The sequence below is a fragment of the Primulina tabacum genome, chromosome 18 (genome assembly GCF_025594145.1).
Source record: "Primulina tabacum isolate GXHZ01 chromosome 18, ASM2559414v2, whole genome shotgun sequence".
Taxonomy (NCBI): Eukaryota; Viridiplantae; Streptophyta; class Magnoliopsida; order Lamiales; family Gesneriaceae; genus Primulina; species Primulina tabacum.
The window spans coordinates 28,689,491-28,712,257 of record NC_134567.1 but is presented as its reverse complement, the minus strand read 5'-3'; the positions used below and the strand labels follow the sequence as shown (position 1 = coordinate 28,712,257).

At 35.6% G+C, this 22,767-nt stretch overlaps 3 protein-coding genes across 6 annotated transcripts; 1 reads left to right on the top strand and 2 right to left on the bottom strand.

Moving 5' to 3' along the window:
• Positions 1 to 664: 664 nt before the first annotated feature.
• On the bottom strand, positions 665 to 3,633 carry LOC142533630 (putative glycerol-3-phosphate transporter 4). Of its 3 annotated transcripts, none has more exons than XM_075640459.1 (4): positions 3,397 to 3,633; positions 2,236 to 3,275; positions 1,089 to 1,628; positions 665 to 981 (listed from the first exon to the last, which is right to left on the bottom strand). In XM_075640459.1, the coding sequence occupies exons 2-4, from the start codon at positions 3,254 to 3,256 to the stop codon at positions 944 to 946; spliced, it is 1,599 nt and encodes a 532-aa protein (XP_075496574.1). In that variant the 5' UTR covers positions 3,257 to 3,275; positions 3,397 to 3,633; the 3' UTR covers positions 665 to 943. The 3 variants fall into 3 exon arrangements, with proteins under 3 accessions (XP_075496574.1, XP_075496573.1, XP_075496572.1); XM_075640458.1 differs by having other exon boundaries at positions 2,236 to 3,301; positions 3,397 to 3,632; XM_075640457.1 differs by having other exon boundaries at positions 2,236 to 3,633.
• A 724-nt stretch (positions 3,634 to 4,357) lies between these two features.
• Positions 4,358 to 6,504, top strand: LOC142533580 (vesicle-associated protein 2-1-like). Its single transcript, XM_075640406.1, is given in 8 exon segments — positions 4,358 to 4,601; positions 4,910 to 4,980; positions 5,067 to 5,148; positions 5,436 to 5,551; positions 5,691 to 5,744; positions 5,746 to 5,802; positions 6,043 to 6,117; positions 6,236 to 6,504. Coding segments are annotated over 8 exon segments (645 nt in total). The 5' UTR covers positions 4,358 to 4,546; the 3' UTR covers positions 6,371 to 6,504.
• A 3,160-nt stretch (positions 6,505 to 9,664) lies between these two features.
• Positions 9,665 to 22,473, bottom strand: LOC142532148 (lon protease homolog 2, peroxisomal-like). 2 transcript variants are annotated; one of them, XR_012816517.1, is made up of 18 exons: positions 22,159 to 22,473; positions 21,877 to 21,989; positions 21,615 to 21,726; positions 21,350 to 21,519; positions 18,331 to 18,422; positions 18,020 to 18,199; positions 17,851 to 17,934; positions 17,288 to 17,415; positions 16,614 to 16,815; positions 16,320 to 16,526; positions 15,652 to 15,782; positions 14,969 to 15,182; positions 14,063 to 14,365; positions 13,687 to 13,881; positions 13,114 to 13,174; positions 12,929 to 13,016; positions 10,571 to 10,672; positions 9,791 to 9,927 (listed from the first exon to the last, which is right to left on the bottom strand). XR_012816517.1 is itself a non-coding variant. In XM_075638401.1 (17 exons), exons 1-17 carry the CDS (start codon positions 22,263 to 22,265, stop codon positions 9,844 to 9,846), a joined length of 2,670 nt encoding a protein of 889 aa, XP_075494516.1. In that variant the 5' UTR covers positions 22,266 to 22,472; the 3' UTR covers positions 9,665 to 9,843. The 2 variants fall into 2 exon arrangements, 1 of the variants encoding a protein (XP_075494516.1); XM_075638401.1 differs by having other exon boundaries at positions 9,665 to 9,927; positions 12,929 to 13,174; positions 22,159 to 22,472.
• Positions 22,474 to 22,767: the final 294 nt, after the last annotated feature.

Sequence of the window (22,767 nt, the reverse complement as noted above, 5' to 3'; positions counted from 1 at the left end):
TCGGGCGGATGCCAAGTGGTACCAGCGTATGAAACTTGAAGGAAAGTCTGATCAAAAGGCCGACGATTTCGAAGTTTAATGACTTGAACCACATTTGCAGGCTGAACATCATATGCAATAAAGATAGATTACTGACCTCAGTTCAATAGAGTGTTCTGTCTCAGTGTACTGTATCAGAGAGAATAAATCGAGTTGGATCTTCGGAATTAAATCCAAAAGAATTCGAGGTTGTGAGAAAACTATTCGAATTTGAATAGAAGTAAACGATGATACAAAATATTCAAGGCTTGGATGGCTTTTTTGATATCCAAAAACATTCTTGAAGCCTATCCTCCAAAGAGAATGCTTTGCGGCCAATTCGTTGGTACAGCTTCGGTGTACTCCTACTCAATAAATTTAAAATTTAATGAATCTTTTTTTTCTTTTACATTGAAAAAAATAGAAACATCACTCAATAAATCAAAGGTGAAAATTACATGAGATATTAAATCTAAATTTTGTTTCCAAAATGTACTCAATAGGAATTTCAAAAATTATATATTTTAGATGTAGAAACAGTTAAATTCAAAATGCTGATAGTAAAACTTGTCCGATTTTAAGTTTAGATCGTTAACTTGTTGAATTTTTCCGGTACACCATATTTGTCCCACCAGACAAACAGTAATAATAACACGATATTGATGGATTATGATACGCAGAAACATACATAAATCACGTTTATTTCCTATGCTCGAAGAACAACCGAGAACGAACAGAGCAATAACAAAAGTGTACGTATATCTCATACAAGGGAAGTCGACGGATTTCTTGATGAACTGTTGCAGCATAGCATGTTCACCCACTGTAACCGTGCAGTGGTATTTATTGTTTCGCATCGAATTATTGAACAAAACTCTTGAATCTTTTTATTCACTACGAAGCAAGATTGCCATGTTTAAGTCCATCAGCCTTGGTCATTCAAAAGGGGATTGGATGCAGGCCCTGCAACAACAGAAAGAAAAACTTTAACAAAGCAACAATGGATTCTCGCAATAGGATTATCATACTCCAGCAAAACCCAATGACCATGAGCTAGAAGCATAATCTACCCGTGAGATTTTTGCGTTTCTTGTCTAGCTGTTTGGTCACTTTTTCTCTTAATTCGATCAGAACTAGATGAGATAAAAGCAGACCGGCAGCAAAGGCACCAATTATGAGCATCAAGAAAACTGCGTCCCATCCAATGGATGAAAGAAATCCGGTCAAAAGAGGGCCTAGAGCAGCACCCAGAGAACCCGTACCATCAATGATGGCCGTAACCGTAGCAAGTGCTCGAGAATTGCCTTTTAAAGAACTATGAGTGCCGAGATCAGCAGAGACTGCGGTTGTGATGAGTGCATATGGCCCGTTTACAAACAGACCAGCTATCATCATAAGCAAAATGTTAACAGCCTTTGATGTGCTTCCATATCTACGGTATAGAAGCATTGACGGGATCGCAGCATACATGAAGCTGGCAGCTGTGGTAGCCCGAGCTTTTAGTTTATCAGAAATATAACCAGCAAGAACTCCACCAAATATTCCTCCGACATCAAATAGAGTTGAAAGATTTCCAGCCGTCTTCACTGACATATAGTGTCCCTCAATGGCTGTAATCATCGTGTCAAGAAACCAGTTAAGACATTGACAAACAAACAACAAGAAGAATTATAGCTAGCTCAGAAGCATTCACAGATGCATTACCAAAAAAATATATATTTAGCAGTCGAACTAAACTAACGTCTGCGATAATCTATTAAGAGCATAGAACGAGAGGTCATTCAAATAACCAAAGAGAAACAAAGTGACACTTTAGCTAGAATCCTTCAACAATTTATTTTGAGTCCTCAAGGCATCATATTTCCTAATCAACTAGTCAATTACATCAAATGTGTTCAATTCTTGCGTCTCCAATTTTGGTCTTAGGGGATCTTCACTTGTAACTTTGCTGAAACAAGTAGTTATCAGGACAATATATCCCAACTATTCTCCAAATAACTAAAAATACTGAAAACAGAGGCAATAAGTGTTGTGTTTGGAATGATAGGTTAAAACCAAAACAAAGAAGTTCCCAAGTTTAGATTTATTTGTTATGATAGCTTATAGCTTTGGAGGTTGGTTGTACATATAGAGAGCTTCTCCCTATACATATTGGAAATGCCAACACATATCAAGGGCATAATAAGATATTCTTCAAGTGAAGAGCTTCGAAAATACCAGTCTGGCTAAGGTAGAACGGCAACCAATAAAGAAACGTGTATGCAACCATCTTTGCAAAAAAGAGACAAAGTGCAAATGGAATAACTCCCGGTATTGAACAAGCTTCAAGGAGTCCAACACTTCTTCTATTTCCAGAATTGGCCTGATTTCTGCCATTCACCTCATTTCCCTCAGCACACTTTTCCGGTATCTGAGCTTCTTCATCTTCCGGTACCGCTACAAACTCGGATGATGGACCATTAAGTCTAGGGAATCCAACCTCCTCTGGGTAAGCAGGCAAAAATAAGTATACAATTATCCCACTCGTGAATATAAATGCGCCTGGAAGGATAAAAGCCCAACCCCATCCATACTGTAGAACACCGGCCGCAAGCAACGATCCGGCAATATTACCAACCGAAGTATGTGCATTCCAAATACCCATTATAAGTCCTCTCTTCCTTTTCCCAAACCAATTGCCTATAACAGCGACTACTGAAGGCCAACCAGTAGCCTGGAACAACCCCGCGACCATTTGCATCGCCAGATAAAACCAAAACACATGGACATCAAAGAAATAGCCCATCCCAAACAACGCCACAAAAGTACCACTCCCAACCATACCCGTGGTCAAGAATAACCGTAGGTCCAATGTGTCACCTAAATGCCCAGCCACGTACATTCCCAGAGAATAACAAGAAAGAAACGCGACATCAATCACTCCCAACTTCCACGTACCATCCTTTCCATTGAACGGAACCCAACCCATGTTTTTCTTAATCGTATCCCCGTCACTCATCACCATCAACTCGTTCTTGACAAACAGATTGCCAACCGGCCAAGGTCGAAAGCTGATCAAGTTACCGTTTGGCTCCGGATGAAGAACACTCTTGACTATGCTACTAGGTTTTCTTGAAGCGTGATACGAAGTATAAGCTATGAAAGTAACAATCAAAACAACATATCTGTATGTGCTCAGAGTCCAACCACTCCCCCTAATGCTCCTAATAAGAGAAATCCCAGGTGGGTTTCCTCCCATTTCATTCACTCAATCGTCACTACACAAATATACGCCTTAAATCACCTGAAATTTATCACAAAAAAAAAAAAAAACATTCTTGGGAGAAAAAGAATAATCCCATCAAACCAGCGTATATTCAATGGAAAGCAAAGCGTTACCGTAAAGCGTACTCAATTCGGAACCTAATAGACGAAGCAAAATCGTCCATGAATCTTCTGTTGATTATTCTTGGCACGGTTTCGGTAATGTGTCTGGGATCCAAGATGCATGCGTGTTTCACGAGAGAGACGGGGGAACGGATATAGACACGTGGCAGCAATATAGGGCTGTTGAATTCTGTTGGTCTGATAATAGGCGCCACGAGAGAGGCTGAACAGTTTCCCATACATTGAGATTTGGGACTGCGACTTTTGGGACTGCGACTTCACACGTCTCACCATTTATCGCAAGGTCGTGCTGCACACGCATGTGTCTCACCATACTTTTGTTAGATATGACACCGCAAGATTTTGAGACAAATATTTTGTGGAATATCACATCAATCCTTCAATAAATATATTTTCCAATTTCTTAAAAAACTATTATATTAAAATTTTTTTTGTCAATATTAATATCTTGTGATGTTCACGAATAGTCTAACAAGAGATGTTCACATAAATATCTATCGACGTCGTTAATATCTATATCATATCTAAATTATATAAACTAAAACTTGTGTGAGACGGTCTCACGGATCGTATTTTGTGAGACAGATCTTTTATTTGAATCATCCATGAAAAAATATTACTTTTTATGCTAATAGTATTATTTTTTTCTTGTGAATATCGGTAGGGTTGACCCGTCTCACAGATAAAGATTCGTGAGACCGTCTCACAAGAGACCTACTCAATTATATATTTAGAACTTTCATTTTAAAATCCTATCACAGAAAACACCTGTATATTTATTGCAATGATGGATAGTAATTACTAATTATCAAATCATAAAAACTATTGCCCTCCATAAACTGATGAAGAAACTAAAAAAATAGCAACAACAAAAAGATATTCGGAAATGATTTAATCACTATCAGCAAATTTTGAGGAAGCGTAATTCATTTTCCGCCACCCAAAATCGATTAATTAATTTATTTATTTCTGCTCCATGCATTCTACTTGATCCTTATTTCTCGTTTCTTTGATTAGCTCTCTTGGTTTTGTGATTATTCTTTCATTCAATATTTTCTTTTCTTTTTTTCTATCTGATCTTTAATTTAATTTGCTGGGATCACTCGTACTCACACTTTAATTAACCTGTTATTCTGCTACCATGACTGTTGCTAAGCAATTGGTCTCTGTGCGGCCGGAGGAGCTCAGATTTCAATGTACCTTTCTCCTTCTGCAATTGTTTTTTTCATATATATTGAGATTATATATGGACTAAATTATTTAGTAAATCGTTGGTTACTACTATTCATGCTACATATATATTGCATGAGAATATTTAGGACATGCAACTAGTCGAGCTAGTAGTTTCATGATCCATTCGGTTCGAGTTTAGTTATTTTGGTGTTCCGATCTGTTACATGATTCTTCGAAAATTCTTGAACCGTCGTCCCGTGATCTTAATTTTCGTTATTGTTGTATAAATCTTCGTTATAACTTATCGATTTTGTTTTTTCCATTATATCAGTTGAATTAGAGCAACAAAGTTATTGTGATCTTAAAGTTACAAACAACACAGAACACTATGTTGCATTCAAGGTATTATATATGATTCTTGTTCAATTTTTCGTATGTAAAATTACTTTATTCTCGATCCATAATATTTAGTTATATTTTTACTTTAGGTGAAAACAACCTCTCCAAAGAAATATTACGTGAGACCAAACAATGGTGTAATTCATCCATGGGATTCGTGTGTCATAAGAGGTGATTCTGATATCACCATATTACACTTCATTAAAGCGTGAAGGATCTAAAGAATTGCATGTGGATAATTTATGATAAAAAAATTTGAAAAAGATTTCAAGTTTGAATATTTGATTTTTGTAGCAATGTGTCGATCATATGTATATATACTAGTTCCAAAGTAAGGAAGGATGCTAGAAATTTGCTTCAAAATAGTTTCAAAAGCTATATGATTATTGTAATTTGTTTGTGTATCATTAATTGCCCATAATTGTATTAATATAATGTAATATTGATGTTTTGTTCAGTTACTCTTCAAGCTCAGAAGGAATATCCTCATGAAATGCAATGTAAAGATAAGTTTCTCCTTCAAAGCACTGTCGTGCCTCCAAATACAGAAGTGGATGATCTTCCACAAGATACTGTAAGTACTTAATTCCACATTCCTACACCAATCGAACTTATGTCTCGCTCGGCTGAAGTTGTTCGGTTCGTCCATGTGTGAGTTATACATGAGCTAGTTTTTGTGATGGGAATTTTGAAGTGGAGTTTTGTTGCAACAGTTCAACAAGGAGGATGAAAAAACATTAGAGGAATGCAAGCTTAGAGTTGTGTACAATGCCTCCTCACACGTCTTCTGAGATATTGGATGATGGAGTTAAGCAAACCAATCCAGTAAGTTCAAATTATCTATCTTTTAAATATATGAATTTTTGCCTACATCAATTACATATTTATTTAATCTCTTATTAAAGTGGTGGGTAGATGAAGAGATTTGAAAACCTGTTTCCTCCGTTGATTACATATTTAATTCTAAACGATAATGAGGGTGCTACTTATAAGTGATTAACTAGTCATATCTTTACTTCAAAGAAGATGGGAGCTGACTAACTTGTGAGTGATCATGGTGTGCAGGACCAGGCCTTGCAACGGCTTCAGGATGAGAGGGATAAAGCTGTTAGGCAAACTCAACAGCTCCAGCAAGACCTGGTTTGTACTATACTCCTATTGTATAAAGAGAAAATATTAGGCCATATATACTACCTCGGATTTTTCAAGAGGTGGAGAGTCACCTTCTACATATATATTATATCTTCTTAACTTGCAGGAAATTCTCAAGAGGAAAAGAAATCGGGGAGGCGTTGAAGGGTTCTCCTTCAAATTTTCGCTGCTCGTGGGACTCATAGGAATCACAGCAGGGTTCCTTTTAAAGTTATTGCTGTCAACTCCTTCCACAGATTAAAACAAAATCTCGCCTTGGTTATTTTGGATTATGTGCAGGTAGTCACCCTGTGAAAAAAGATCAATGGGTCTGATATTTTTTCATTTTCTCCTGTATAAATTAATTTTTTGTTCACAAATCATTCTTTATTTAGTTTATCCATATAATTTTCACATGATAATACATGCCCTGTACAATATCCCGGAACATCCTTGGGTTGAAAGAATGGAAGTACAAGCATGAATCAACGACGGGAACGTAAATTATTCTTTTTATGAAGCATTAAATCAAAAACAGAATCTCACATTTGAAAAGACTAGTACGAAGAACGTGCGTTAAATACAAATTATATGATAAAAATAAAAAATTTGATTTTCTAAAAAAATAATTTGAATCATTTTGTTACAAATTTGAGTTTAATCTCTTTGTTATATTGGACGAATAAATTAATTAAGAACTTATGTAATTTACTTTCGAGTTTTTTGTCAAATTAAAATTGAAGTCGATAATTTTATGTTATCTAATAATTATAATTAGCACAATATATAGAATCAAATTAAATGAACAAATTTTTAAAAAATAACATCATTATGGCAATAACTAAAACATCACATGGACGTTAAAAATAAGGCCAAAAATTTAATTATATAATTATTTAAAACTAAATGTGATTACTTCATAGTACGTTGATTGTAATTAATAGTAAGGAATCCCATTCACAATTGAAAAACATTTGAAGTATCCACGCTTTTACAGGTATATAGATTATAAATAAAGAAAAAATTCAACTTCTCTTGCAGCGGAAGGAGAAATCGCTGAAAGACCATTATTACACGATTAATTGTATTGTCCATATTGGAAAATCAGAGCTGGTACAGGGAATGGACAGATTTGGAATTATGGTCTACAAACAATTTCTACACTAATAAAACAGAAAATGGTGAGTAAATTTACGACAAAACCTTCACAAAAAAATGTTTCATGTGCTTGACATTGTTGGTGCATGAGAACCGAGAGTCGTGCCTCGTCTATGCAGCTTTTGTTTTCTAACAGCCACATGGCATGACGCAAAAAACTCGTGCTTGAGCGCTTTCTCAGCACTGATCCTCAACCGAGGATTAACTGTTAAACATTTACTCCAACAAATCTAAAAGCGATCTGGGTATGTTTTCGAGAAATTGTGGTCTTCATGTATTCTATACACATCAATCTAGAAGTTTTATGGGCAACATATGTTTTATGTCGAATAAATCCTGTTTTCAGCAAGGTAATATCAGATGTCACGCCCAAGCCTGGGTCTACGGCTGCGTGACTGCACAATGAGCCCCTATAGAAACTACTTCGTATTCGTCCTCGTTTTTACGAAAATGATAGAAGTCCATAGTAAACCATTATAAACTCATTTTAAATCTTTCATTTTTAAGATTTGGGACAAGGGTATCACAGATGACATGCGAGATATGAAAAACAACAGATAGAACCAGTAGTAGTGACAATACCGTAGAGAATGATGACTCCGGTTGCCCCTTAATTTTGATTTCTCTTTCATATTCCTGTCCATCAGTAAGCACAGCACTCCGAAGCATGAATATCTAAGTTCAAGTGTAAGGGGCAAAACGAGATGAATTGAACCATTTCAAATATGTTTTAATATACAAGCAAAAGCTTGAGTTCTATTATGCCCACTCAAGTATAACTTCAAGGTCAAAAAATGAATTTCAAGTTCAAAGAAATAACTATTTCGAGCCTCAGTTTGGGGGGAAGTACAAATATGATGCAGATATCAGCACTATTACCATAGGTTAATATCTTCATCAGAAAATTGATATAAAAAAGCTTGTTTCCAGCACGTAGTCTATAAATTCCAATGGACTACCAACAAAGCACTCTAGCCGCATCTAGTTTAAACTCCAATTGAGGCTGTTTCAGCTTATTTTGCGCTTGTCGATGAATATACCACCAGTGAAGAACTCATGAGAAAAACAGCATTACTGAGTGATATTCAAAAAACAGTCAATAGTCTCACATCTCGACAAAATTTCAGTAGGAAGAGCACGGCACAGTGAGCCACTCTTACTGGTTTGGTCAGAGACTAACAGTTTGAGGTCTTCACAAGAACAATATCACGAATGATCTCCAATGCGATGTTTCCGCTTCCTTAACTAAGATTGGTACAAGAAATTAGGTTCATCATCATGCATGCTAATTGCTAGCACTGTTACTAATAGTTGAGTTTTTTCAACGTAAAGGAAAGTAAAACATAAACAAACTGTAATTACCACGATTAACATAGCTAGTGTCTCACAATTGTTCTTCTTCTGTAGCAAAGGATTTTAATTTGGGAAATGGTTTGTTCTCAATGCCATTCTGTAAAATAAATATGCATCAGTTTAAGCAAGGTATTTATTGGTTAGACCAAATGTTTATACATATATGTACAACAGAAACCTGAGGTGCCAGCTTATTGAAAGAGTTGAAAGACCCTCCTCTGTTCCCTGTGACTGCTACAATTCTCAAATTAATTTTCATGTTTTGGTCAAGGGTGCTTTTCAATTTTCTCCATAGTTTGGCTGGTAGGTATTTTTCCTAGAACTTGGTGGATTTTTTTCATCAGTATTCAGCATGTCTTCCTCACACCGCAGATGTGTTTCTGTTCTTGATTTGTCCTGAAGAAGTGCCGCATTTATTGGCTTCTGTTACATTCTTACTTCCAGACTTCGTATTTACGGGTTGTGGCGGCTAGTTTAGTGGTGCTTAATCGTAGGCTGATTTCAGAGTTCGGTGGGGCGGTCTCCATGATTATCTAGATAAGCAAGCATTCAACAAAAAATTGCATAAGCGAAGAACACGTTGATTCTACTCTAGGTTTCCTGTGAGAATAGAGAAGCAGGAAATTGGAACTGCACTGCAGCGGGTGTTTGAGGAATGAAATTTGGTACGCGCCGCTTTCCCGCAAATATTTTAAGGAAATTTAATTTAAAATATGAGGTTTTGCACATTTTGTTGAAAAAGGCTTAATCTTTTATCCTCAAATTTGACAAAGATAATGTTGATTTTCCCCTTGTTTCCATAATATAACTTTACAACAATTCAATGGTAAAAAGTAAAATCAATGTTTTTGTTCCAATATTTAATATACGTGACAATGTTACCCTTTTTAACACAAAATATTTAATAAAATTGAATCCGAAGCATCCCTGCAAAAACTAGATTTATTAAGAAATTTCAAGGTGCCTAAAATGCATCCAAGTTTACATGGATCAGTTTTTCAAAGTATCCATACGATCTTGTTAAAAAACAGTTAATGCACGAGACTTGCTTGTTAAATCCTCCATAAGCATGAATTGATAGGTTACTGGTGTAGAGAATATTGCTATACACTTGATCGTATCGATGATCGACCATATACAAAAAGTTGTTATTTTCCCAAATCTCCGCGAAGTTTGTGGTCTACAAAGAAACTGGGAAATAAATATACTTGACATCGAGGGTTATCATAATTTTGAATGCTGTTTCCATGGGCAACCACCCACGAAAGCTTGTTCCAACACATCCTCCATTCTCTTTGCAGGTAGTATCTGTTGCAACAAGATTTATGAGAAGATAAACCACACCAGTACATTTAACGTCTCATTTTTAGGAACTAAACAAAATTATAAATATAATATTAACATCACTTTTTCCCGTTTAACAACATTACAATTACCCCTAGCAGTCCCTTTCTAGTAACCCCCTTTAATATCGAGATCTCAAACTCAATCAACTAGTGAACCAGCAGGAGCAGAGTTACTCAAGCTCGACTTTAACAAACTTTATCTTTTCGAGCTTGAGATTGGACAGATCAATAACCAAAATACTATCTAGTCTTTACAAATTAAGATTCAAAACATTCAATTGTAAAAGAATCAATGATAAAAACGGCAAGTTTAATCATATCAAAAAATATATTTTAAAAATGAAATATGGTAGATCAAAGCTCAAGTACCAGTAAAAAGTGCCGAATCGACTCAAAGCAACCTAATAATCAACCTACTCTAGCTCAGTCACAACCAAGATCGAGTTGAATTTTTACTGAACCACGATACACTCGACTCACTCATACTTTTTTACTAACCAAAATGAAATTGTATGCATATTGTTTATAACTAAACATCTAAACTCATAATTTCTTAAACTCAAGACACAACTACAAAATATAAAACCGTATAGAGCAAAATTTACCTCCAAACAAGAGAGCACAGCTGATGGTACCTCCACTAAGTCTTTTAAGTTCCTCTCTGGTAGAATAACTCTTTTGATTCCATATCTGTGGGCCGCTAGAACCTGTATCGAGTGGACAATAATAAGAAATTTACATGGTGGCAATCCCATTTCTTACTTGAAGTCAATGAAAAACGAGGACATGACAAATGCGCTTATTTATCTCCATCTAGCGCAGCTATAGAATATGAAGGATACAATTTTTGGTATATATTCATTTCAAACAAAGCATTCAAGAAAACAAAAGATATGGCTTCTATTGATTTAAATTTTATGAACACGTGAGTAACTTCAACTTTTCGATCCTGATATGCACCACAAATTTTTCCTTCTTTCAAGAATGCGACATTTGTTAAACAAATAACATCTTCTATGGTTTTCCTTCCAATTTCCACCAAAGAAGTGAAGGGATGTCGGAAAGAAATGTTAGTTTTCATTTTCCTCGATCAATTTCTCATCCTCCCGAAACAAAAAAAAATGCTAATTTTTTATTTTCTTTCCTCACAAAAAATTTTCCAACCTTTTTCAAATCTATTAAAATAATAGTTGTTTTTATCATAAGTTTTCATCATTCCTAGAAATACCCCGTTATTGTTATATTATATTCTACTCCAAAAAAATGCTATTTTAAAATAATTTTATACAATCATTAGGTGAAATTCTATTACAATTTCCTCAAAACAGATACAATAATTTTTTTTTCTCCAAAACAAATCCGAACATACATTTTATTACCTGGGAACACTTCCAAAATATTTCCTTAAAATTCCCAAAATAAAACCTAACATTGAGCAAGTATGTCTTCCCAATTTCTAGCTGATATTTTATTATTATTTGTCTAATATATTTATATTGATAACTGTTTAAGATTGAGACTTGGACCTAACTCAACTCAAAAAGCTAGCTCAAAGGAGGAGGATTGTCCAAGTCAATATATGCAACTCTCAGATATCCAATCGATGTGGGTCAACTAACAAACCCTCCTCATGCCCAGGAATGAATATCTGGAACGTGGAGTGTACAAATTACCCAAATATGGACAGAACGGGTGACCCAACCATGGACATTTCAACACATAACGGTGGAACCTGAGCTCTGATACCATGTTAAGATTGAGACTTGAACCTAACTCAACCTCAAAAGCTAGCTCAAGGGAAGAGCATTGTCCAAGTCCATATATGCAACTCGCAGGTATATTATACAAGCGATGTGTGACAACTAACAATAACAAAACTTAATTTTGTGATGTAGATACTAAGATATGCTTCATTCCAACCAACCCCCAAAAAGGAATCCAAAATTGAGATGTTTGGCAATGAGAACCTCAAAGTTACACATTTAACCAAGCAGAAGTGAGCTTCTGATTCAACAAAGGAATCCAAAATTGAGACGTCTGGCAATGAGAACCTCAAAGTTACACATTTAACCAAGCAGAAGTGAGCTTCTGATTCAACGCTACTGAAACAGAAATGTCAATCAATAGAACAGTCAACCAGCCGAGATATCCATCTAGCATTGACAAAATTAACATAGAGAGGCATCTGACAGAGAAAAGTCAACACTTCTGACGGCAATATTAACTTTATCTTATTCTACCGATTACTTTTACGTGCAGTTATATATGCATCATTAAAGAACGAAGTAAAGAGGCGGTGAGGCAAGAACGCTAAAAAAAAAAGTAGAATTGGTTAGTAGTATATCTTGTACTTCAATTTATGTAGCGACGGACATAATACGATTTTCTGAAAAATTTGACATGGGAAATTATAAAGAATTAATTTAATTTTGTGATAAATAGTACGTTTTTCTTTTATCCAATGACATTATGTATAAATAGATGAATTTTAAATTAAAGTTCCCTCAAGTTTTTATTACTATTTTTATGGGAGTCAAAAATGCACAAGTTGCCACCCGTGTTTAAAATTCTAACGATCAATTTGATATTATACAAAGTTGGGTTCGATTGAATACTCTCGTCCTAGACCAGACTCCGCCAGGCGATCAACTACCATGAAAAACAATGGCTATGCTAGACAAAAAAAATGCATATCTGGGTTGAGGAAGAAAAACGAAAATTGAACTGACTCATTTCGAGCCAATATATTTTTGCAGATCCCATCTCTGAAGAACCTCATCTAACCTTGATTTGATCCCCATTTCCACCCTTATCAATGACAGATGAATTTTATCTAGCATCAAATTTATACACATCGCTGAAAATTATTAGGTCTGCAAAATAATAGTTCATATTGGTAACTAAAATGTAAAAACTCACAACTTAACTGAGAATTTACGGTGTAAAACTCCAAGAAAATGTACCTTGTCCTTAATGCCACCAACAGGTAAGACTATACCCCTTAAAGTCAACTCTCCAGTCATTGCTGTATCTGCTCTAACTCTTCGCTGACTGAATAGTGAAACCAACGAGGTTACAAGAGTTACACCAGCTGAAGGCCCGTCCTTTGGGACAGCCCCAGCAGGAAAATGTATATGAATGTCTCGACCTTCAAGGAGATTAGAATCTTTAGCAGCAGCCAGATTAAGTTCAGTTGCTCTTGCTCTTACCTGTGTACGTGAATGGAGAGAACCATAAAGCCCACATATACCTATGAACTATGAGGAAACCTTTATCCTTTTGTTTTACACGCAATAAAAATGACACCACACATAAAATTGTATGAGAGGAATTAAAGCAACAAAAGAAATCAGAGAACTTAATTTTTTAACTGAAAATAGAGCAGCCGGGGACTTCAAAGTGGCCAGTCAACTATTGCAGTATTGCTTCATTGTGAATCCGCTAGTTCCAACAAGTATGAATACGGGATTCATATTCACGCCAAAACACTCAAAATTTGACAAAATGCCGAGTAAAAAAATTGCTTGATGGGCAGCCACACAACTTTCTAGTGAATTCTAATGTACATTAAGAGTTGGAATTACGACAACATTTTTTAGATGGCAAATTCCAACTCTAGCAGCATCCGTAACCTCATATCTAGTTTCCTAATACTCAAGACAAGCATATTATTTATGACTACATAAAACTGTACGTGCAGTGAAAGAGTGAAAATTATTACCCACGTCAATGCAATTTGTGCCGATTCTTTAATTACATCCCCAAGTTGCCCGGTCAGATGCAAATCACCTTTTCCCACCAGCGCGGTAGCCTCAACAAATTGAACCTCCCCACCAACGGCTGTCCAAACAAGTCCAACAGATATCCCAGGAGTCGCAACTCGGTCAGCAGTTTCTCTATCGTCATATCTTGGTGGCTGGTAGACAGCATACCATAAGTCATGACAGATGATGAGAAATGCAGAAACAAAGAAAAGAGGAGCAACTGATGTCCAACAGAACCCAAATAGCCCTTATAAAGCAATCAAATTTACAATATCATTTGGGCTTTTGGGATTCTATTAGTTATTGTTTATTTTAAACGAAAATACTACTTACTCCGAGAACTTTTTCCAGCATAGCTTCATCCGCAACCAAAGGTGAGGTCATACGACATGCATTTGAGATATCATGGTTGTTGACATCCATTGGAATGACTTCAAATTCTACTCCAGCCTCGTCAGAAAGTCCACTCTCCAATATAGGAGAAGCCAGCCGCTGGACATCTTTGCTAAGTGGCACAGCATGATCTTGTTCGGCAACTCTGACGGCCGCTGCACGAGCCAGGGCAGCCAAATTTCTCTCCAGATTGCGGACACCAGCTTCCCTAGTGTATCTTTGGATGACAAGTTCTACCATGGCCTACCACAAAATCAAGAAACCAGTATGGTTAAGTTCATTAGTTTTCAAAATTTCACATACTGATTAGCCAATGATGGGACTGATGAACAGGAGGCACTTCATAAGCATGAACATGCTTGTGACATTATACGAACAAGACTACTTGATTATAAAATAATAGTGCAAACAACCCTGAAAGAGGGGGCCACTAAAGCACGCCACAGCATTGTTGTCTACTCAAATTGATGATGTGGGGCGCCAGACTCAATCCTCAAGTTAATAAAATGACCTCGGGTTAGAGACAACACCTATTTTCGCATTGGCTTCCATGTAAACCAGAGTACTAAGCCAAATAATTAAGAAAATCAAATCCAAAAAGTTACAGATGTAATACATGCCTAGATATGATATGGATAAGCTAATGGAGATGCAGGCAATAGTATTCGAACATAAAAATTATGCCACAAAAAAGGACTAAACTATAACCTCGGGATAACATCCACAAGCCAAACATACAACACCGAACGAAACATATTTGCATCATGCCAGTTTACAACACATTCAATCATACTTCTATATGAGAAATCACAATACGATGGAACAAGTGCATAATGACTTCCATACCTCTGGAACCTGTAGAAAATCATAGCTCAGTCCATGTTGATCAAGCACTCGTGGAATTAAATGTCGGGTTGCTATTCGAAGCTTTTCTTCAGGGGTATATCCAGGCAGCTCAATGACTTCCATCCTGTCTAAGAGTGGCGGAGGAATAGGCTGCATCCTATTTGCAGTAGCCACAAATATAACCTTCGAAAGGTCAAATGGAACATTCAAATAGCTAAAAAGTTCAATCAAGGATCACCTATTTTTATTTTTCAATAAAATTGGCCCAAGATGATATATTTTCAACATACATACATGTAATGAAAGAACAAAAGCATGACACAGGCACTGTTTCATATTTCTGTGGCCCGAGAAATTGTCATGATTCTGCGAAATAAAGTCATATCTTTTTACCTCCATATTCTTGAGGACGTATTTTTATCCCTGAGCAACTTATAATGAAAGAAAAGAAAAATTAAATAAAATATGTGTCCAAATTTCCCATAAGTTCAGTATGAGTTTATCAGGTTTTATCACAACCATATTTTCATAACTGAATTCCCTATGAATTATGCATCTAATTACTAACCTAGACAGTGACAATTGAAGCATATTTTTCCAGGTTGAATAGATGAGAAAATGAATGCAGTTTCTTACTATCCAAATACTAAATAGTAAGCCAAACATGACTAGTGCAAGGATACTGATCATTGAATGTTTTGTTCTGTTCGGGATCAAGGACCTCAAGCAGTGCTGAAGCCGGATCACCCCGGACATCGGAACCTGTTTTGTCAATCTCATCCAGAAGCATAACAGGATTGCAAACACCAACTTTCTGGAAATCAAAAAAGTTACATTAATTTCATCAAGAAAAGAATCTGTGGAATATGCACCTGCAACCAAACTAAAGATGAAAAAAATATTCAGAGACGTCAGATTATTTTCATCTTGATGAAATATTACTCTTATTTAATCCGGTGTTCTTTCTTGCTGAACTCAATCCCAAAGCTCAAAACAAAACAATTAGAAGTCCAATTTATGAAGGACCGTGATTGATAAATATATGAGAAAAACACAAGATTTAAGCCATGCTCCTCACAGATGGTTTGCATAGCAAATTTAGTTTTACTTTTTCATTCACAAAATTCACTCGTGCTGTAGCACCTAAAAACCTCTAAAACAAAGAGGTGGAAAATATCAAATAAAATCCCACCCACAGCCACAAATGAAAGGTAAAAACCAGCAAGAGGACAAGGAATATACGTCTCACCTCATTTTACCAATAGCATATTATTTTAAAAAAAAAAAGAAATCTAATGCTTTTAATATTATCAAGTGAACATTAAGAAAATGTGATATGATTACATCTCACCTTCAGCCCATCAATAAGACGTCCAGGCATGCTTCCAACATATGTTCGCCGGTGGCCTCTAATGTCAGCCTCATCTTTGACGCCACCAAGGGATATGCGCACAAATTTTCTGCCCAAAGCAGCAGCAATTGACGAGGCTAAAGATGTCTTTCCTACACCTGGTGGACCGACAAAGCACAACACCGGGCCTCTTGCGTCTGGTTTGAGCTGTATGACATGTTCAGATAGATTAAGTTTGATTGACATTTGCGAGATTGAAAATTATCAAGAATAAAATGGGAACAAGAAGTAAACCTTCCGAACAGCTAGATATTCAATTATACGCTGCTTGACTTTCACTAAACCATAGTGGTCGATGTCGAGACGCTCTTTTGCTGCTTTCAAATCCAATTCCAATTCTTCACTGGCTTTTTGCCAGGGAAGGTCGGCAAGAAGTTCCAAATACGCACGAGAGCTGTTATATCCAGGTTGCTGCGGCTGCATTTTTTTAAGTCTCCTGTACAAAAATTAATTCGAAAATGAAAGAAAGTACTCAAATCAGATTTGAAATTCTGAACCAAGAGCAAGAAGAATTCCAAACTATGGGTTGTACAGCAGACAACATTGTGATATCTCTCCCAAAATAGCTTGACAGATATGCCCATGCAAACTTTGGCACAAGACTAGCAAAATATCAATAATCTTCACCGTAAAGTATGAACATTGAAAAAATATATCTCAATAGAAAACGTAAATCCTATGTTTTCAATGCTCTTTTGCTACAATAAATGAAGTATGATACCATCCTTTTCAGTGACTATTTGTTACATCAAATGTTCAACAATGTGATAGCTTAACTCAAATCTTAGTGTATGAACATTGCTAACATAGTTTCAACGTAATTTAGATGAAATGTTTAAATCCACTATCATTGCTCTTTGATAGTGCTCTTTGAAAACTATCAAAGTGATTGGTAACGAAGACTGTACCGTAATTCTCTTTGAGCATATTTCCAGATGTTTGCAGGCATCCCGACATCTTGTAATTTTCTCTCTAGTGTGGCCACATCATCCTCATCATCATCGTTGTCACCAAGTTCTTCCTTTATAGCCCTCATCTTGTAATACAAAAAGCACAAAAGTGTAGGCGTGACATTAGAATTTACGAGACAAATTATAAATTAATATAGAGTGAGATTTTTTAAAAGAATTTTTGGTACTAAGAAACCAGATGGTGAAGTTAGTTATAACTTTTCTTCACTGCAAGTACAAATTGGTACAAAGAAACCAGATGGTGAAGTTAGTTATAACTTTACTTCTTTGGATAGGTTTCTGCAAGTAAAAATTGATGGTTTCTTCAAAGCATAGAAAAAGGGTGGAACCCGAAATTAGACAAGACTGATAGATTTTTAAGTTCAAAAAACACACAAGCACTATGTTACGTGAATGCATGCAGGCCCCCCTGATAACTATAGTTGGATGTAGCTTTCTCAGGTTTATTTTAAAAGGAATCACTATAATCCTTAAGTGTGAAATACATTGAGTAAGATAACCTGTTGACGAAGGAGAAATTCTTTCTGTGACTTTGACAACTGTCCCTCGACCTTTTGTGTAATCTTCTCCGCTACTCGAATAGACTACAGGAAGCAGTTACAAAGCATGACTCTTAATTGTACATAATCCATATGAATTGTACAAACCCATAAGATGAATTCTACAGACCTGTAAATGCCTATCAACCAATTCAGTTGCTTTTGCTAGCCTCGCTTTAATATCCACAGAATCTAAAGTGGATAGCTGTTCTTCAAAGCTAATCTCGAAGCTTGCAACAAATATGTCTGCCAGTTTGTGCACAGGGATTGTTTCCAGGAGAATTTTAGTCCTGCCACCTGTTTTTTGTTTCTAAAAGCAGAAATCAAACAAAGATCAAATGAAAAGTAAGTAATGTTACAAAGGAAAACATTGAAATGTATGTCCATTTCCAACTCTTAAGGAATTTCTCCATTAATTCTCAAGTATTTCACGTAACCAACCTGCTCAAGAATAGAGATGAGTTCCATTGCAGTGGCCTTGAATTGTCTAGATAGCGCTATAAAATCTGGATCTTGTTCCACTTGATCCATCTCTATACGATTATAAAATAACAAAATCAGTCAATAAATCAAAGATGGTGTTTACAGAGCAGTAAAGTAAAACTTAATGAGTGTAAGAATGACAATATAACTGAAATCAAAATCTGAATTGCAAATTGTCGATACAAGACTAGATATATCATTCAGGGAATTCTTTTCGGCCTGTGCCAAAAGACGGAAATAGGTGTCAAGCCATTCAGTTCCTTTCCTTCTTCCCATGTGGTATGAAGGGTCTCATTGCAGTCCAACAAATTTTTTAGCCCACAAACTCTACTCAGTACCATTTCATCCTTTTTGCGCCAAAAATGCATAAGCACATTTAGGAAAATAAAGATTGAGATCAAGAGTTAAAAGGGTTGAAAATATTTCATTAACTCAAAAGGGATGCCCCAAGTTTGAGAATTATCGTTTGATAAAAAAGTGAACACAACCCTTCATGCCAGAATTGTCTTTGCATTTGCCATTTGACATTACAAAATACAGTTAATGTAAAACCCCTCAGTGATGAACAAATAAATAAGCATGTCACAACTAACTTATACCCACTGTATTTCCAACTCCGGCGAATGCTTACTCAAGTCCATTATAAGTCCAATGATATTTTTAGGACCCGGCAATCTCATTCAAATAGTATAATATTATTGAGTTGTTTATTACAAATAAACCAGCCTTTCTATTTATAAGCACATCATATCATAGGGATTTGAAGTAAACAAACTTCTTTAAAATAATACATAACCATTGTATCAAAGATTCATAGCTTAGCTTAAGTAAAAAGACTTTGGAAATAGATTTGACTTAAGATAATACTTTGCCAAATTCGAGTAGCATATAAACATAAAACGGCAAAAGCAGTTGTAACTAAAAAATCGAAAGGACAGAATACACACAAAATACTTTAGACAAATTAATCTAAACACCTAGATAAAGCCAAAGAGCACTGGTGCATTAACTGAAAGGTTAAATCAACCCTTAGCTAATACAAAGTATATAAAATGAGAGAAAAAATCCAAAAATATGGCATCTCTTTTAAATGAAACCCAACATACTTTTTATGTCACTAGATATGTCCATTATTAAAAAAGGTATAGAAAAATACCAAAAGCGAGGGAATTTTTTTAATACTACAAACTATCAACTCGGTAAAAACACAATTTAGAGGGAGTTCGTGGGCTTGACTATGGTTCCAATCAGTGGTTATGATTCTTAAACCAATGATTCGGTCCCAATTAAAAGGGAACTATCTATACTATATTGGGTCTAACATAGACAAAATAGTGTCATGATTTCTAGATTAAATTTCAATTCTGCTTTCTAATGTTTAAAGACCGGAACCAAATTGTAAGTCATTGAATTTGATTATGAGTATGGAACTAAAACAGAAAAATGTTTTTGATTCCATTTTTGAGATAGATCCATGTTCAATTTACACAACAAGGAAATTGAGGTTGGGTCCAGCAGTCCAGGGACGTGGCACCGTGGCTAAATTATTGTTATTATTTTTTATGTTTCAAAATGTATAAAATTAAAATTAACTGAGAGAAAATCAAGCAAAACTAAAAACATGCATTAAAAATAAAAGAAACCAGCACAAATTCATACACCGTCAGTTCAGTTAGAGGCATATTTCACATAAAACTTATTAAAGTAGGTTCTCATTGAATCAACTGCTAGCTGATTTTGTGATATACACAATTTTCTTTATTTATTTATTAATAATATATTATACATTTGGCCATTTGTGTTCAATATCCATGCATCGCGCGTAAATAAATATTCTGAGATAACCATATCCCCTAGAATGTTAAAGGTCTCACTAAAATAGTTATAGATGGCACTAAAAATTAACATATAAACTACTCGTGAATTACCTATTAAGGTTACTTGGTTGCAAGAGTTTAAGGATATAGGAATACATGTCCAAATAAATAGGATTGTGAATTTGTTTGAGATGGGATTCCAAATTTGTAAAGTTCTCTTTTGAGAAAGCCTCCAAGTTAGAACACTTTTGAAATCAGTAACTCCAACTATGACGATAGGCAATATTAAACTTGTAATAACGAGCAAGGGCTCATTTGCAATAACAACTCGATTGATGAACTAGGATTGCATGGTTTTACGAGACGGGTTAAAATGAACAAGTAATTGTTTATATTCATCATTATAGATTAACTTCACATGGAAATGTTCAACGTTTATTCAAACTCACAGAATCTATAAAGATTACATGTAGAATTGCCAAAAAAAACGAAAAAAAGTCGTACAAAACCTAATGTATTCACAAAAAATGTTTGTCCCCTCTCATTCACGTGGCTCACGTCTCCCAAGGAAATATTCCAGAAAGCTTATTGTATAAATGTGATCAATGACTAGATGTTCATATGGTGATTCCTTGGGGTGTCAGTACCCCAAATTTTGAATAAAAACGAAAAAAACAAAAGAACCTTGTGTTAGGCCATGATCTTTGAAGGACCATGTCGATTCAACCTCGTTGGTTTGTAGTTTAAAGTTTTGAACATTGTGAACCCGTGATTACATAATTGTGAGGTATGATATAATCACGTGAATGCGATCAATTACAGAAAAGTTGTTTTGAAAGCAATAAACTTATAGGTGCGTGGGATAAATTGAATTATTGTTTTTTCCAATAGTATGATCTCGGGAGCCCAAGGAAATGCAACAAAACCACCAAATTCCTTATTAATTAAGATGGGATTATTTATTATTTTTTTATATGAAACGAAAATACGGGATTATTTGTGTAAACTAAATGCACAATACCCGGCTCAACATTAATTGTACTTCCTCATGTAGGGATTAGTTTTTAGCCAGAGCAACATTTATTGATTTCCTGTGGTCCAAAGTTACCAATATCGATGACTAACCTAAGTCAAAAATACAAATTTCACTGACTGTTTACCAGCTTTTGTCGCGTCAAGGGAAGTGATCCGAGCAGTGTAGTATGTCCCTCTTGTGCTCAGCTCCTGCACACTAAATCTGCACAATCCTTCCAGAACTACAGTGTAGGTGACCCTGCCACTTGGTTTCTCCACTCCTCTTGACAGATGTAAAGCTCGGGCAGCAACTCCCCTAGAAGAAACCATCAACCACTGGTATATAATCCCCAATATTCATACACTCGGGATACTAACAAAATTTAGCTTCATCGTTATTGAAAAAAATACCGGTTATGCCAGTGAACAACTTCTTGTCGGTTTTTGCCACCGTGTTTGTGGGAGATATCAGTTGTTTCCTCTTGAACTTTTGAGCTTCTTTCACTTAAGTTAGTTCCCGCGCCTTAAAATACAATTCCAAAATGACTCATCAAGCATCACAATATCACAACTCCTATGACTACTCTGGTTACATTCGTCTCGTCTATTTTCAGTTCACTTTTTATATAAAAAAAAATAGCATCCGATTTGGTGAGCGAGTGCTACCACTAACCTGAAGATGAATTGGAGCCAGCATCGGGGACCTCCGCAGCATCACGAACTGGCAGAATGCCTATTAATCCTTTCTCTTCTCTCTGCCACAACTCTTGTTCCACCAATTTCACACTAGCACATTCATTATCGCAAAATAACTTCATTTAAATTCACACCGCTATCATGCAAAAATAATATATTGCTTTTCATATCTAAGAAAAGAAAGGATTTCAATTCAAAACACATACAAATTCAGCTGGGAACTGTATTCAACCAAAAAAATTACAAAACAAAAACACACCTGCTGGGAGAAGTGCAGCTAATACGAATGATTGCTCCAGGCAACAAAACTTTGTTTCGAAAGGGAAGAATAGCGAGTCGGCCCGGCAGCTCCACCGATTCATCCATTAGCTTGTGTAAATAAATTCGTTTCGTTTCCCCTATATTTTAGTGTGACTTAAGTTGCGAATTCTATTGTATCAAAGGGTTCAGTGATCGAATAAAAAAGGAGGAGGTTGAGGAAGAAACAGGTGAGGCTTCATCAATTTTCAGTCACAGCCCCTCTATCTACCGAATTGGTTGACCCCTCCCTCTTCCTTGTTTACCAAACGATGCAACTTTTATTAGTTCTTAAAACAATTTTTTAAATATATATTTTATTTTCCCCAAAAATATATATAAAAATTTTCATACATTGAACATTCATCGTATCCTTAAAATATCATAAATATATCTATTTGAATATCATTGAGATAAATGATTGAACGTCATCGTTAACACTGTCACAACAATTCAAGATAAACCGTGATAAGAAAAAAAATATCTGAAACATCAATGAAATACAAAATGAAAATAAGAAAAAAATAAATGCAAATGACGCAAAAGAAAAGATAAAACAAGTACAACACGA